General features: G+C 38.6%; 1 protein-coding gene and 2 non-coding genes across 5 annotated transcripts; all 3 read left to right on the top strand.

The window, feature by feature from the left end:
* Positions 1 to 5,952: 5,952 nt before the first annotated feature.
* On the top strand, positions 5,953 to 14,275 carry LOC108042084 (extended synaptotagmin-2-B). Of its 3 annotated transcripts, XM_017120205.2 has the most exons (11): positions 5,953 to 6,090; positions 6,608 to 6,699; positions 8,284 to 8,763; positions 9,130 to 9,681; positions 9,898 to 10,068; positions 10,630 to 10,727; positions 11,850 to 11,898; positions 11,960 to 12,136; positions 12,216 to 12,647; positions 13,161 to 13,664; positions 13,934 to 14,275. In XM_017120205.2, the coding sequence occupies exons 3-11, from the start codon at positions 8,377 to 8,379 to the stop codon at positions 14,021 to 14,023; spliced, it is 2,460 nt and encodes an 819-aa protein (XP_016975694.2). In that variant the 5' UTR covers positions 5,953 to 6,090; positions 6,608 to 6,699; positions 8,284 to 8,376; the 3' UTR covers positions 14,024 to 14,275. The 3 variants fall into 3 exon arrangements, with proteins under 3 accessions (XP_016975694.2, XP_016975697.1, XP_016975696.2); XM_017120208.2 differs by lacking the exon at positions 6,608 to 6,699; XM_017120207.2 differs by lacking the exons at positions 5,953 to 6,090; positions 6,608 to 6,699; positions 10,630 to 10,727 and adding an exon at positions 10,290 to 10,375 and having other exon boundaries at positions 8,362 to 8,763.
* On the top strand, positions 12,836 to 12,907 carry Trnad-guc. The gene has a single exon. It is a non-coding gene; the product is annotated as a tRNA-Asp (tRNA).
* LOC123037540 lies at positions 13,788 to 13,894 on the top strand. The gene has a single exon (XR_006417542.1). It is a non-coding gene; the product is annotated as a U6 spliceosomal RNA (small nuclear RNA).
* Positions 14,276 to 14,368: the final 93 nt, after the last annotated feature.

The raw sequence follows: 14,368 nt of genomic DNA, 5'->3' as shown, positions 1-14,368 counted from the left end.
AAGTCCAAGAGCGAATGAGAAAATTTGAAGAGTGAGCGCCTAAGTAATGCGTGAGTTTCGGATGCCGCGGTTAAGAAAGAGAGGCGGCTAAGTGGGAGAGTAGCGAGAGAGAGAGAGAAAGTCTCTCTCCTACACTATACTACAAGAATAGGGCGGATGATTAAAGTAGACTGATAACCAAAAATGTATTATTGTTTACATCATTTGGACTCCAGTTGTTAGCAAGCTGCAAAGTTTCCTTGTGTTTATTGTAAAATTTATATATATGTATGCATGTATATATATGCTATCACTCATTTAAAATGTTCTCAACTGAATACAAAATAAGGAAAATTTGAAGGTCATTAAATACAAAATCGCATAACGATAAATAATTGTATTAAATTAATATTTATTTAAATCATTTTAAGCAACCTGGCTCAGATGAGATACAACAACATATTTTTTATTTACAGTATTTTATTTATATTAACAAAAACGGTTTTGTTAATTATTTGAATGACCTATAAAATCCTTTTTAGCTAATGGCATCCCTTTTATTAATTTGCAAACATACCAAATTTGCTTTGTTCGCAGTTTTAACATCAGCAAAAGTAAATTTTAACACACGCTTCCAAAGGAGGGGAAAAAAACTGGTGGAAAAGAAGGGGAAGATAGCCAAAGCTTCAAACAAGTAAGAAACAAATACAAGCTTTTTACATGTTATGTGTAAACGAGAGAAATGTAACTTCGTCAATAAATTAAAATGTGTTTATTATATGTTTATAATAATTATAATTATTTTTATTAAGTTATGGTTATTCATCAAAATAAAATCAAGAACCACCAAATGTTGTTGTATTATAATCACACAATTTGTATTTTCAACTGCACAACACTCACATGTACATACGCATTAAGGACACACAACCAACACCACCGCCTCCTGTCATTTTGTGTAAACACACACGGCAACAGTTGTTCTATTTTGGCGCCAAAAATAGCTGAGAACGTAAACAAAAGCCTGTCTACTATTCTCGCTCCAAAAGCTCGCTCTTGCACTCAATATGGCTCTCGAAAAGTGTGTTACAGGATGTAGGTCAACCACTGCGTATGAGTGATACTGCGAAGGCAATAGAATTTCGCTTTCAGTTACCATACTTTCAGTTGTGCGACTCGCGTACAACGGGACACTTCACACGGATAATGTGAAAAGCCAATCGCAGGTTTTTCCTAGGTGCTGCGAAGGAAATTCGCGCGCGACTTTTCCGAATCAATACAGCGACTTGAGTGCCGGGCCAAGAAAAAACGCTATAAAGGAAAGCAAACGGAAATACAAAGAGGCCGAACAATTGAATTTTATTTTTGGTAACCCATTGACATCGTTCACAGAAAAAGGCAAGTGACTCTCAAACTGGGCAAAGGCTCCAGGTAAAAGTTGAACGGTAAAAAGGAAATTTGCAATTGGTTTTGTCCAAAATAAAATACAAATTTCGAAAACAATAACAAAATATGTGAAAAATAGTTTCAAACAAAGAATTCATCATTATTTTTTTGTGTGTGGCATTAAAAATGCAAAAGTCCTAAGTGGCGACTTTCCGAAGTCCACCTGCGAAAAGGTTTGGCTCTTATCGCGACTCCAGAGACTCTCCCATCGGTTTCATTCAACTTGAAGCATGTAAATTACACATACGCAGCGTTGTCCCCGGCAAAGTTTTCAAAAAAGTATAAAACGCAGTGTCAAGTGACAGAAAGAGCTGTCAAGTAGGGGCTGGCAAAACTGACTTGGTGGGCATTTCAAATATTTATGAAAGCCTGCGCGTTTCCATGAAGCCTTCAACTTTTTTCTCGCCTCCGTTGTTGTTGTTCTTGTTTATCCTTTATTTTTCGGTGGCAGCCTTTCGCACTCGACATCAAGGGTAATTAAAATGTGGACACATTAAGGCGTCTCTGAGTCCTGTGGTTGTGGTTAGCCCCTCACACACATACACATACTCACAAAGAGATCCTTGCAGCTGGTGACGAGTCAGGCGACAGAAAAAGTTTAGGATTTGCGTTTAGGTTAAGTTGCCCCCGCAAAGTGGAACGTTTTATATACTCTGGGGCACGGGACTGTCGTGTTTTAGCTGAATTTACCTCCATATTCTCCTGCCCGTATAATTAAACAAATATTTTAATTAGTAGATGGATTAACACTGCATGTTAAAGCCAAACGTGCGATAGTGTTTTCCTACCCGCATGCTTAAGAGAAGTTCAAATTAGAAAGATAGCGTCCTCTTTCCGATTTTATTCATGTGGACTTAAATAATTCATTCATTTAAGAACTAACAGTTTTACAATTCAGATTTTTAGTTAAATTAACATTAAAGTATAGATTTAAATATATTGAACAATAAAAAAGGCGACTAGAAAACGTCCACAATACAAGATTTTATGAGCCATGAATAACAAATCCTTAAGCGGAAGTAGTATTTTCGAAAGAAATTTTCCCACATCAAGTTTTTCCTGAAAGAATCCTTGACATTGTATCCTTTGACCCTACTAAGCCTCATTAATAATCGGCTCCCTTTTTTGGCTTCCTTTGTTTTTTTTTTATTGCCGCAATCAACGATTTCCGTGCGTGTTTCTTCACTTTGGTATTAAGGCTGTCGGCATTTCAGGACAACAAAAAATAGAAACAAACTTGTGTTTAATTCATAAGGCAAAACATTCCAATAGTACTTTGATGCCCAGTTGTGGTCAGTACTGTTGGTGTCAGCGTTGGCTTCAACTGATATTAAAGCCCAATAATGGAGTCGGATTACGGGGAAAACACATGGTGTGGTACATGCCTTGAATGGAGGATAATTTAATGGACGAAACTTGGTTGGCGAAACTTTCATTTGCAGTACAGTACGGCCTGGTTCCCATGTTGGTTATTTTATATGTATCCCCGAGGCCGCTTAACGTTAACATCATCTGCATATAACAACTTGGGTAAATTTTCTTTTTGGCTAACCAAACGTAGTCAAGAGAAGAGTTTGACATGACTGGCGAAAATACGCTTTAGTGTATCCGGAAGGTCCCAAACATTTGGCTTTGTAAAGAAAATTTACCTAAACAGCAAATGGCTGAAACGTGTTCGGTTGCGTTCCACACGAATGATTAGAGTGTTTTCTGAAAATCTTAAAGGCACAGCATAAAAATCAACTAAGTTAAAGGAAGTTTAAATTGAGTGTTTCTGATTGAATTGCCATCTGTAGAACCTTGAATCACCCCTTAGCTCTAATTCAATTCAGACCTCATTTAATGTTTGCTTCAATGTATCAAAGACATTTGTCTGCAATCAATGTTGCTTCCGATACACAGATAAAAATCTGTATTGAAATAAATAAATAAAAAAACATATTGAAAGGCAAAAATGTCTTTAAATATATACAAAAAATTGGTGATGATTCAATAAAAAAATAATGACGGACATCAAAATAAATTACTCAGTTAAATTGCAAGTTTTGTAAAATATTTTGCCCGGTGTCTGAATGTCTGCCTGACCTGCTACTCATCTAATTTACCTTCAGTGGTCCAGGTCTCCCTGGTTTTCCTCGTTTTGCTCGACTGGAGCCGCCGCTCCATAAATCAAAGGCCATGTGACGCAATTTTCTTGCAATCGCCAGCGATGCTACACGAAAGCTAAACAAAACAAATAAGAATATTCCCAATTTGTTTACATTGTTCGCTCAATAAAGTCAAGGCGCTGTCATCGTGTGACCTCGATTACCGCCCTGGAATTGTCACAGTTTAGTTTTAAATTAACTTTTATGGCACGTTTGCTCTGGGAAAGTTTTATTACCAGCTCGCCTCAACATCTGCCACGCCCCCACAAGCGGGTTCAAAGTTGAAAAACCTCAACCTATACTAGTTTGAGGATAAAATCAAAGCAGCCAGCATAAAATATTTAATAGGCAATTAAACGAATGCATGTGTGTATGAAAGTTTCTTCATTCAAAAGGATGCAGGATATACCTGGGCAGGTTCTCGAAATTTCCCTAAGGCTTCATTGTGTCATTAATCGAGAAATACGTATGCATGTTCCCACCGGAAAGAAGAAAATCACTTCCTTTGATTCGTGCAGCTTGGAGTTTAATTCCCAAAAACTCTTCATTAAATCCTTGGTTGGGAATTTTGGTTTCGTGACATTTAAGAAAATATATTTTTTTAAATTTTTATGAAATGGAAACCGCTTTTTAGAACCTGAAATTTTAAGTCCAAATCTTTTTTAACTAAAGTCCGATTTCGAAGTGGTATACCTTAAAAAGCCTGTGGCTTAATTACCAAAAATTTGCATTACATAAATATACATGCATCGCTTAAAATGTATTTAAATAATAAGACAAAAGGATATTTTTACACCCCTTAAATATAATATGCTAAGGGCAGGAGCTATTTCAGTCAGAGAAATTGGGTTAATTTTGAGGGTATATTTTCTCTGTGCCAGGACATGACACGGGGATCCACATCCGACATCCGCTGGCTCCATTTGCCTGCAAGCTGAATGCGTCCTTCAACAGAGTTATTCTGCCTCCCTGCTTGTCCTGCAGCCAGACAATGTGTGCATCAGTGTGCGTGCGAGCGTGTGAGTGGTAGTGCTGGGTGGATGTGTGTGTGGGTGAGTGTTGAAGGCCATGTTCAAGTACGTCCTTTTTCACTAACAGACTTTGTTTGCTTTTGATTTGCTCTTTTTCGCGGTGCAGTTCCGCCGCCTTTCCCTTTCGCTTTGTTTACCTTTCGATTTCACATCGAACCATTAAAAATGCATATGCCATGATTATTACACATACGCCATGTGTTCCGCCATCCATTTGATATTTATGAAAAACAGAGCGAGATCGTACAACCATTCGAGCAAACAAAAAAAAGCCGCTTAATCCTTATTCATGGCTGCACACATCCCAGGGTTTATTACGCCCGTGTGCGTCACTCGCAGTGGCTCCCAAACTGTGTTGCTAATTACTCAACACAGCCTAGATTTTATCTCATTTGCAAGTGAGTCAGCTAGAAAAAGCAGGCGGCTAAAAGCAACAATTACCACTTGTACCAGGACCAAGGACAATTCATCCAAATACACTGAACAACAAGTGTGTAAGTTTAAATAATATTATTTTTTTTCTAAATTGCATACCTTCAGTAATAAAAAAAATTTTCTCATAAATTATCTCGATATAACTCGACAATCATTTAAATTCCAAAATTTTAATAGATAGTGTAGCAGGCCAAGTATATTAAAGATAAGCTGGCCACACTATTAGAGCTATTAGAGAGGAACTATCCCTCTCTCTCAAGAGAGAGCGCCAGATAGAGCTGCCTGCGTGCAGCGAATCTCAGTCTCGATCGAACCAAGAAACGAATAGAACGTCTATAATAAATTAATGTTAAATCAAGAGGACGCCTTTATTCCTGGTACAATAGCAAAATTAACGACCACATAAATAATACACAAATGTCTAAAACAAATATCGTTTTTAAAATTTCGAACAGTACTCTGGCAAAACGTTGTCTCTTAATTAATCATTTCATTAATCAAATTATAAAGACTTTTAGAAATCCTATAATTTTATGGTTAGCATCATAAAATTATAGAATTTCCAGAAGCCTCTTTGTATAAATTATTCCATAATTAATCATTCTAGTTGTCAATCATTACAAGTTGGTCTATGACTGAACAAAAGCCAGTGAGCTCCACACCCCTGAGACCGTGCTTTAGTTCTTCATTAATATTCAAATTAATTGGCGAACAAAGAGGTCCTTTTGTAAGCTCAACCTTGCTGTCTAGTGCCTCCGTCCAGGACACTCTGATGGGAGACCATGGCGCCAACAATCCCGCAGTGCTGGTGATTTAGCGGCTGCTGCGTCAGCATAGCTTCCACTCAAATTGGGAGCTTTGACTCAAACACCCCGACTCGCGAGACTTCTTCTAGTGGCTGATGCTCCGCGTATTGAATTCAATTCAATTTAGTTCCGAAACGCCGCTCACAATGAAAAGACGCTGAATTCGGTCCGTTCGTTACAGAAATTCGAAAAAACACAAACCAAGTGAAGTAATCAGTTTTGTTAAGAATTTGTTCCGTGCTCTCGGTGTGTATAATCACTTTACTATATTATGCATTGTTTGGTGTGTTATCGAAATACGATTGGGGTTTTTGAAAAGAAACTCATTTGTTTACTGCGGGAAATAGAACTTGATAAAAATATACAAAAAACATTCTCGACGCCCTGAGCTATATTCGCCCCAATATATGCAAATACGTATTTAGTTGGCTTTCCGTTCGGTGTGGTTTTTGTGTGTGAATATTAAATGAAAGGAATTTTAGCTCCGAAAAGCTATCTAAATATGTACACAGAAATGCATAATTTTCAAATAATTGCAAAACCTACAAATGTTTTCATAAAATCTTTGTGCTGTGAAAGCAAACGCAGAATTTGAAAGATACAAATTATATTAGACTATTTATAGCAAAGTGAAAAATCGGAAAGGCTTCTATATATAAAAGACAGACGGAAAGATATAAAAAAAAACTGAAAGTGACATGCTAAATCACATTTAACTTATTCATTGAATGATCTTAAACTGAGCACCAACTCTTTATTTCAGATGCACACATATTTCTTCCAACACCAAAAATCATAAATAGCCTACACTCTGCATATACACACCACAAGTGAGACCAGAACACAAACAATGAGGTGATGCAACAGTTAATTTATTTATTTATCATTTATTCAAGCACATTTACACGATACAAAAGACATTACTAAGGCACTCAAGTATTCCGCACATATAAAGTAACAACATATCGCGACTACGTCATCGCCAAGAAACCTGAACGGCAAAAAAAAAATAATTTGAGCAAAACAAAAATAAAAACCGTGTTCAGTTCAAGTTCTTGGCAATGGGAAGTCCGTCTCCCCATCTTTTTGAAGGCAGACAAGCTTTGGCAGCCAGTCTAGAATTAAGACCCTCTCTCGAGTTCGGGTTTTTCGCTCCCTCTCCTCCCATATATATACATATACGATGTTTTATACTTATTTTGGATGCCTTTTTGGGGCTGGAGGTCGGTGGCTATTCAACAGGTGCCCACCAGCTCTGAACGGAACAAAATGTAACAATTTCCCAGCAGTTAAAGTTGAATTAGCAAAGCTCGTAGCCGGAGAGGGCCACCTTCCTTGTCAGCGGGGAAAAGCCCCCCATTTTTTGCCACTTCAAGAATTCAGCTTAGTGAAAATTCCTGGTCTCCTTTGTTGTTAACAGCAAACAAAGCGTAAAATGCTGAGGTTGTAAATCTCTTGAAAAGTTTGGTTTGGCCGATTATTCAAGCCAAGGTTACACATAAAATTTGTATGTGCTGCTAAAAGAAAATTACGGCTATATTATAATGAGTCCCCAAAGCCACCGCATAAAAAAGAATGAAAGGTAAACAATGAGGAAAAATTCGGAGAAATTTGAATAAAGTCAACAGCTGCTAAGCGTTGAATAATTAAAAGAGATGGAAATATATAAGAGAAAAGTTTGATGGAAATGAAAAATACACTTGTATAACTTTCAAAAATAAAATTTACATAATTTATTAGTTTCCGTAAAAAGTTAGTTGGGAATCACTAATATTCCGAAAAACTTTAGGTTATTTAGAAAATTTCACTAGAACAGAAATATTCGAATTTAGAAAATTTAGAACGAGGGACAACAGATAATACATATATTTGAGAAGATTTTAATTAATTCTTGAATTCTTGAGAATAGTAAGCAATACCAAAGGATATTAAAGTTTTCTTTTGTAAACTTTAAACAGGTCATTCGATACCCTTATGCTTTCCTTTGTATTACACAAACTTTCCAAGAAAATTTAGTTACCCTTGATGGGAATGAAAGCTATTTTGTGTATCCACTCAACAGGTAACTCGGTGGGTGGTGAACATCAGCAGAAAACTCGTAAAACTGTGTCAATTTACCCCACCCACTCGTTGTATGAGCAATGCGAGACTCTATTAAAGAAATGAAAAATTAAGCTACGTAAACAAACAAAGTGTTCGTAAACGTTATTGTGTATTGTATATTATGGAGAGCATATGAAGTGTAGAGAGGCAGCGAGGCATTCCAAGATCACATTTCTCGCTAATAGCGCAATATAGAATGACATCATCATTATCGTGAGCATTGAGTTCGACGCCGGCATCTTAGCCGGCAAGCGCTAATGAGTCAGCCGCCCTGAGCTTTACAATCGGAAATATCTGGTAAAGATGCTTATAATTGTGTTTGTTCATCTCTTGCAGCGATAACACCCCTTCGGTGCCGTTGGCGGAGTTCACAAACCCACCCGATCCCACTGAGACCGAACCCTTTGTGCCGCTGGTGGAGCCCAAAAAATGAGTGAAACCCCAGTGGTGGCTCCTGCCACGCCCACCGAGAACGGCACGCCCACCCAGACGACAAATGGAAATTCAACGGTGGCCACCAAACCCACCGTCGATGATAACAGCATTTTCTCCGTCTTCTACACGCTGGGCAAGAAGGTGGCCATCGTGGGCTCCATCTATCTGGTGGGCTACATGGGCTGGTCGGTGGCATGGCTGATAGCTCCGGTCATCCTATCGGTGGCCCGCGACCAATTGGCCAAGACCTCGGAGAAGAAGCGCGACATAGCCAAGGCATCGGCCCTCGCCTCCGAGAAGGACGTGATCCTGGCCAGAATCGACGAGCTGCCCGCCTGGGTGTACTTCCCCGATGTGGAGCGGTGCGAGTGGCTGAATAAGGTATGGTATAAACAACTTAATCCCATATAAAAACAAAGTTATTTAACTTTTAAAACAGTCATTTAATCAAATCAAAACGTATAATGTTCTCATAAATGAAAATTGCTTATCTACAAAATGTTGTTTGCCTGTGTCACTATTGAAAAATGGGTGGTTTAACAAAAAAATTCTTATTTCAAGATTACAAAAATAGTATAATAAAAAGTTGATAAGACTGCTTTTAAAATATACATTGCATAAAAATTCCTGATAACGCAGCTTCAATACAATATTAAAGAAAATCACAATGAGTTCTAGAAAACTTTTCATTCATTTGTTTATTGTTTAGATTTAGTTTTCAAAAGCCTTTTTATATTCTTTATGCAGATACTGAAGCAAGTGTGGCCCAATGCAAATCACTTTGCTCGCACTTTGGTGAAGGAAACCATTGAACCCAATGTGGCACTTGCTCTGGCTAACTACAAGATGAATGGATTCCGGTTCGATCGGATAATTCTGGGCACCATTCCACCTCGCATTGGCGGTGTGAAAATCTACGACAAGAATGTGGATCGCAATGAGATCATCATGGATCTGGATCTGTTTTATGCCAGCGATTGCGACATCAATTTCTATTTGGGTGGTATGAAGGGTGGTATCAAGGACTTCCAGATCCATGGTTGGGTGCGAGTCGTGATGAAGCCTTTGATCCGATCAATGCCCCTGGTTGGTGGACTGCAGATATTCTTCCTGAACAATCCGAATATCGACTTCAATTTGGTCGGAGTGATTGATTTTATGGACATGCCGGGTCTGAGCGATTTACTCAGAAGGATCATTGTGGAGCAGATTGGCAATGTAATGGTGTTGCCCAATAAGCTGCCCATTTCGTTGAGCGAAGAGGTTTCGGCGGTGGCTCTGAAGATGCCTGAACCAGAGGTGAGTTAAAAATAGTATTGATTTAACTATTGAGGATTATAGCATTGACATTTTTCTGGTTATCACCAATAATCCACGAATTTGGTTACAGAAAAATGCTAGTGCCATAATCCTTATTTGTAAAATCTATTTAATAATAAAGAAATGAAGAACAATCTATTAATGAAAGATATGTAAAAATGTGATATCGATGAGTACAAAATAATACTATTTCAGGGCATCCTGCGCATTCACGTGGTCGAGGCCAAGGACCTGATGAAGAAGGACATCAGTGTGCTCGGCAAGGGCAAGTCCGATCCGTATGCCATCATCAATGTGGGCGCCCAGGAGTTCAAGACCCAGATCATAGACAACAATGTGAATCCCAAGTGGGACTACTGGTGTGAGGTGCGTATTCTCTGGGAGATTCCTTCGGGGATCCCGAGATCCCATGAGCTTGTTGCGTTGCTTTTTGTAGTCTGCTGATGTTGTCGATCGATTGCTGCATGATACAATTCAACACAAGTCCACCGATTCTTGCATAGTTTGTTGTTTTGCCTTTCTGTTATTTTCATTTTGATTTTTCATTCTTGTATCACTCGATTACTTTGTTTGGCGCCTAAATGAAGGCAACTGTTTTTATTGAAATGGGTCAATTTGTCGAGATACAATTGAAGGACTCGGATGATTCGAAAAAAGACGAGAACCTGGGCAGGTAAGCAATATTTTCATTTTACTTATTTGAGTTAGCACACCACCAACATCCAAATGCACCCCCTTGAATCCCCAGTGAGTAATGTTTGTTGATTGAATTGAGAGCTCTTTCTGCATGCGCCGCCCAAACTGAGAATTGACAGGCTATATTCCCTGTTTTTTTCGTTTTCCGTTTCGTTTCGCTCTGCTCTATGGATTAAATACTCTTTTCTCTACCTTCTACCAAACAAAACACTCACACATTTGTTTTTCTAGGCGTGTATTTTTACCACCATAGGCCACTATATTGGGTTTTCTTTGTGGGACTATGATCAGACAATGCCAGGTGTACAGAGCGATGATGTATTGGGCAGGTTGTATTGCCGCATGAAACTGCATTCACAATTTGTTTGTTTGTTCTCTCTTAGTTTTTTGTATTTCTTAAATTTGATTTACGTTTTGAATTCGTATACTAACAAGCACTACAAAAATATAGCAAAGTGATGAGATATTAGGCAATGAAATAGTTATTGGGAAACTATAATGTGACCTAAATAACTTTGTTGAAATATACTTTTTTTAATAGATAATTAACCGTAGATTTTATATATAAATTTAATCCACTCTCTAAAATGTTGAAAAACTATGTAGATACCTACAACATTTCTACTACAAAAAATTAAATTAAATTAAAACATGGAACTATAATCAAATGTAAAAAACGGAACGTCTAAATGATTTTATTCAGTAGAACTTAAGTGCAATTTAAAATATGATTATAGAGTTGATAGTTAATTTTTGATTTAAATAAAACTTTACTTATTGTTTATCAATTTGCAATCGATCTTAAATATTACAAAATAAGCACATCAACTAGAGTAAAAAAGACAACCTCATCACTTTTGCAAAACCGACAAAGTAGCCACTACTTGACTCGAATGAACTAATTGCATGCCCTTTGACACCCGTTTTTGACCCACAAGCAGATGCTGGAGCACTTTAAACCACAGACACACAATTGAGCAAGAACCACCAGCATGCCAATGACAACTTTTGTAGTTAGATTTGACCATGTAAATAACTCCCATTGAGACCGTAGTTTATGTAGATTTTGTGCTGGAACTAACCATTAATAATGCGAAAATGTCTTTTACCCTGCTTTTGGTTCGAACGATAAATGGAGCAGGCTGTGGTTGAGGTCTCGCAGCATGCCATACTCGTGCTCAGACTATTTGACTGGGACCGCACTAGTGATGACGAGTCGCTCGGCAGGTTAGGCAACCATCTATTGATTGATTGATTGAACACGAACAAAAGATCTGACACACTTTTATCCCAAGAACTCCCCCCAGAAGAACTCAGAAAAAGATACTCAAAACAGCTTGATTTTTAAGGGAACTTGCTAAGATTTTAAACATTGATTTATTGTTTGATTTTAATTGATTTATACTTACTTTTTCCTTGAAATAATTCCATATTTTACCTACTTAAAACAGAGCCAGCATCGACATTTCCAGTGTGATCAAGAAAGGTGTTGTGGATAGTGTAAGTAAAGTCAGGATTTTCCAACTATAACATTTACTAACTCTTTAAATGATTCCCACAGTGGCTAACCTTGGAAGATGCTAAGCACGGACTACTTCATGTCCGCCTGCAGTGGTATAAACTCACCGCCAATCCTAATGATCTTCAGCAAATCCTCCTGGAAACTCAACTTCTACGTGTGACCACCATGAGTTCGGCGGTTCTCAGCGTTTTCATCGATTCTGCAAGGCATTTAAAAGTGAGTTTATCAAGAATTTATTAAAGATATAACCATTTATTAAACATATAATATAATTCAATTAAATCTCAACCCACAGCAAGCTCGATCCAGCTCCAAGCCCGATCCTTACCTGGTTTGCAGTCTCAACAAACAGAAACAGCAGACAGCCATGATAATGCGGGATGATTCTCCGGTTTGGGAGCAGGGTTTCACCTTCCTGGTCAGCAATCCCGATAACGAGAGTCTGATCATCAAGATTTACGACCAGAAGACAGGAAACGATATCGGCCAATACACCTACACCCTGAGCACTCTGCTCAAACAGTTCAACATGGAGGTTATCCAGCAGCCCTTCCAACTGCAAAAATCTGGACCGGAATCGAAGCTGTTTATGTCGCTCTCATTGCGGATACTGAAGCCCGGTGAGATTGACAAGGAGTCGGATGCTCTGGAACAGGTGGCGGCCCTCACGCGCAGTAGTTCTGTAAAAACGCCAGATGCGGCTGCGGTGGCACCTCCAGCATTTAAGGTGGGTTAATTCATCGATACCTTAATGGACACTAACAGGTTTTATACCGCATAAAACTAATATGCCTCAAAATGTGTCTAACCAATTTTTGATATATATACATATATATTTTAACCCTCTTAGATGTAAATAGTTCTTTCTTAGGGAATCAATTTTATACAAGAATATTCGCTCTCATTTTTTCAACATCCTCGATAGTATAGTGGTCAGTATCCCCGCCTGTCACGCGGGAGACCGGGGTTCAATTCCCCGTCGGGGAGAATCGGAGATTCTTTTTTTTTTAGCTTTGACATTAATTATCTAAATTTTCATATATATATTAATACATTTTTAAATTTAATTAAATATGTTTAAGGGCCTTCTAACAATAAAACATCTTGCTGATAAAACCAACTATACGGAAATGAATGTGAAGTTTTCAAGCAAGACATACAAATTTAGAATTAAATCATTATCAAACTTAATGTATTTTTCATTCCAAAGACTTAATATTTAATTCCTTTATGCCTCCAGGAATCCCAGGTAACCAGCAAACGTTTGTCCGCCGAGTCGCCCATCAGTGAGGAGGATCCTGCAGTGGTTACGAAAATCTCCCCGGCCATGTCGGCGTCCACCTCCAGCGAGAAACCTATCAGTGAGCTAGCCGCCTCCGTGCTGACTCACCGCTTCCCCGACTCCACCGCCTCCCCCGGTGAACACGGTCTGGGACGGATGCAGCTGTCGATCCGCTACAGCGCCCAGCGTCAGAAATTGGACGTCACTATTCACAAGATCCAGAAGATACCGCTGCGCGATCCCAGCAACATCCCCGATCCGTACGTCAAGCTATACCTGCTGCCCGGTCGCAGCAAGGAGTCGAAACGAAAGACGGGCGTGATTAAGGACAACTGCAATCCTGTTTACGATGCATCCTTTGAGTACCTGATTTCCATTGCCGAGCTCAGGCAGACGGAACTCGAGGTGACGGTGTGCACACAAAAGGGATTTTTATCTGGCGGCAGTCCCATTATTGGCATGGTAAGTATCCAAATGTAACCCCTAACATAAAGACACCCCGAAGGAGTCCCACATCCTTGCAATTCCCAAGTCCTTATTCGGCAAGGGTGACATATAAATAGGAAAAGAACTCGGTTAACCTTCGTTCTTGCTTCGGCAGAACATATACTAAAATTGGAACGATACAGAGAAGATTAGCATGGCCCCTGCGCAAGGATGACACGCAAAATCGTGAAGCGTTCCACATTTTTTTGCTGCTTTTAAAATTGTTTTATCTTATTTACTTTTAGCTGAAAATACCTCTGGACGATGCCGAGATTACCACACCAGCTGGCTTGAATTCTTGGTTCGACTTGCAGCCTGAAATACGGCACGAGTAGGAAATCCGAAATCTGAGTCAAACGAATGCGGAGTCTCATTACAGCACAATCAACTCAAGAACAACTTAACACTTTTTTACCAATCGCACTTAAAGTCTTTTGTATTTGTTATGTGTATACTTCATTTGGAATAGCTTTGGTTGGTACCGGATGTCCTTAACCAAAACCAAACAAAACTCTCTTAGTCGTGCCTCTATATTTAAAACTATCAATTTATTATAGTCAAATAAATCGAACTGTGTTTTCAACAAATAACATGACTATTATTATTAGTTTGGGATAACTTAACAATATATCCGAGTTCTATTTGCTATTCTTAAATTAATATATAGTTTATTATCTCCG

Source organism: Drosophila rhopaloa, unplaced genomic scaffold (genome assembly GCF_018152115.1).
Source record: "Drosophila rhopaloa isolate 14029-0021.01 unplaced genomic scaffold, ASM1815211v1 contig_167, whole genome shotgun sequence".
Taxonomy (NCBI): domain Eukaryota; kingdom Metazoa; phylum Arthropoda; class Insecta; order Diptera; family Drosophilidae; genus Drosophila; species Drosophila rhopaloa.
This window is presented reverse-complemented; position numbering and strand designations above follow the sequence as displayed.

What these genes read in the sequence shown, in the direction of transcription:
- LOC108042084 (XM_017120208.2), top strand. Translation starts at nt 8,377, where the DNA reads ATGAGTGAAACCCCAGTGGTGGCTCCTGCCACGCCCACCGAGAACGGC. An exon ending in AGTGGGACTACTGGTGTGAG is followed by an intron (nt 10,069 to 10,629) that starts GTGCGTATTCTC and finishes TTGTTTTTCTAG; the next exon opens with GCGTGTATTTTTACCACCAT. An exon ending in TGGCACCTCCAGCATTTAAG is followed by an intron (nt 12,648 to 13,160) that starts GTGGGTTAATTC and finishes TTATGCCTCCAG; the next exon opens with GAATCCCAGGTAACCAGCAA.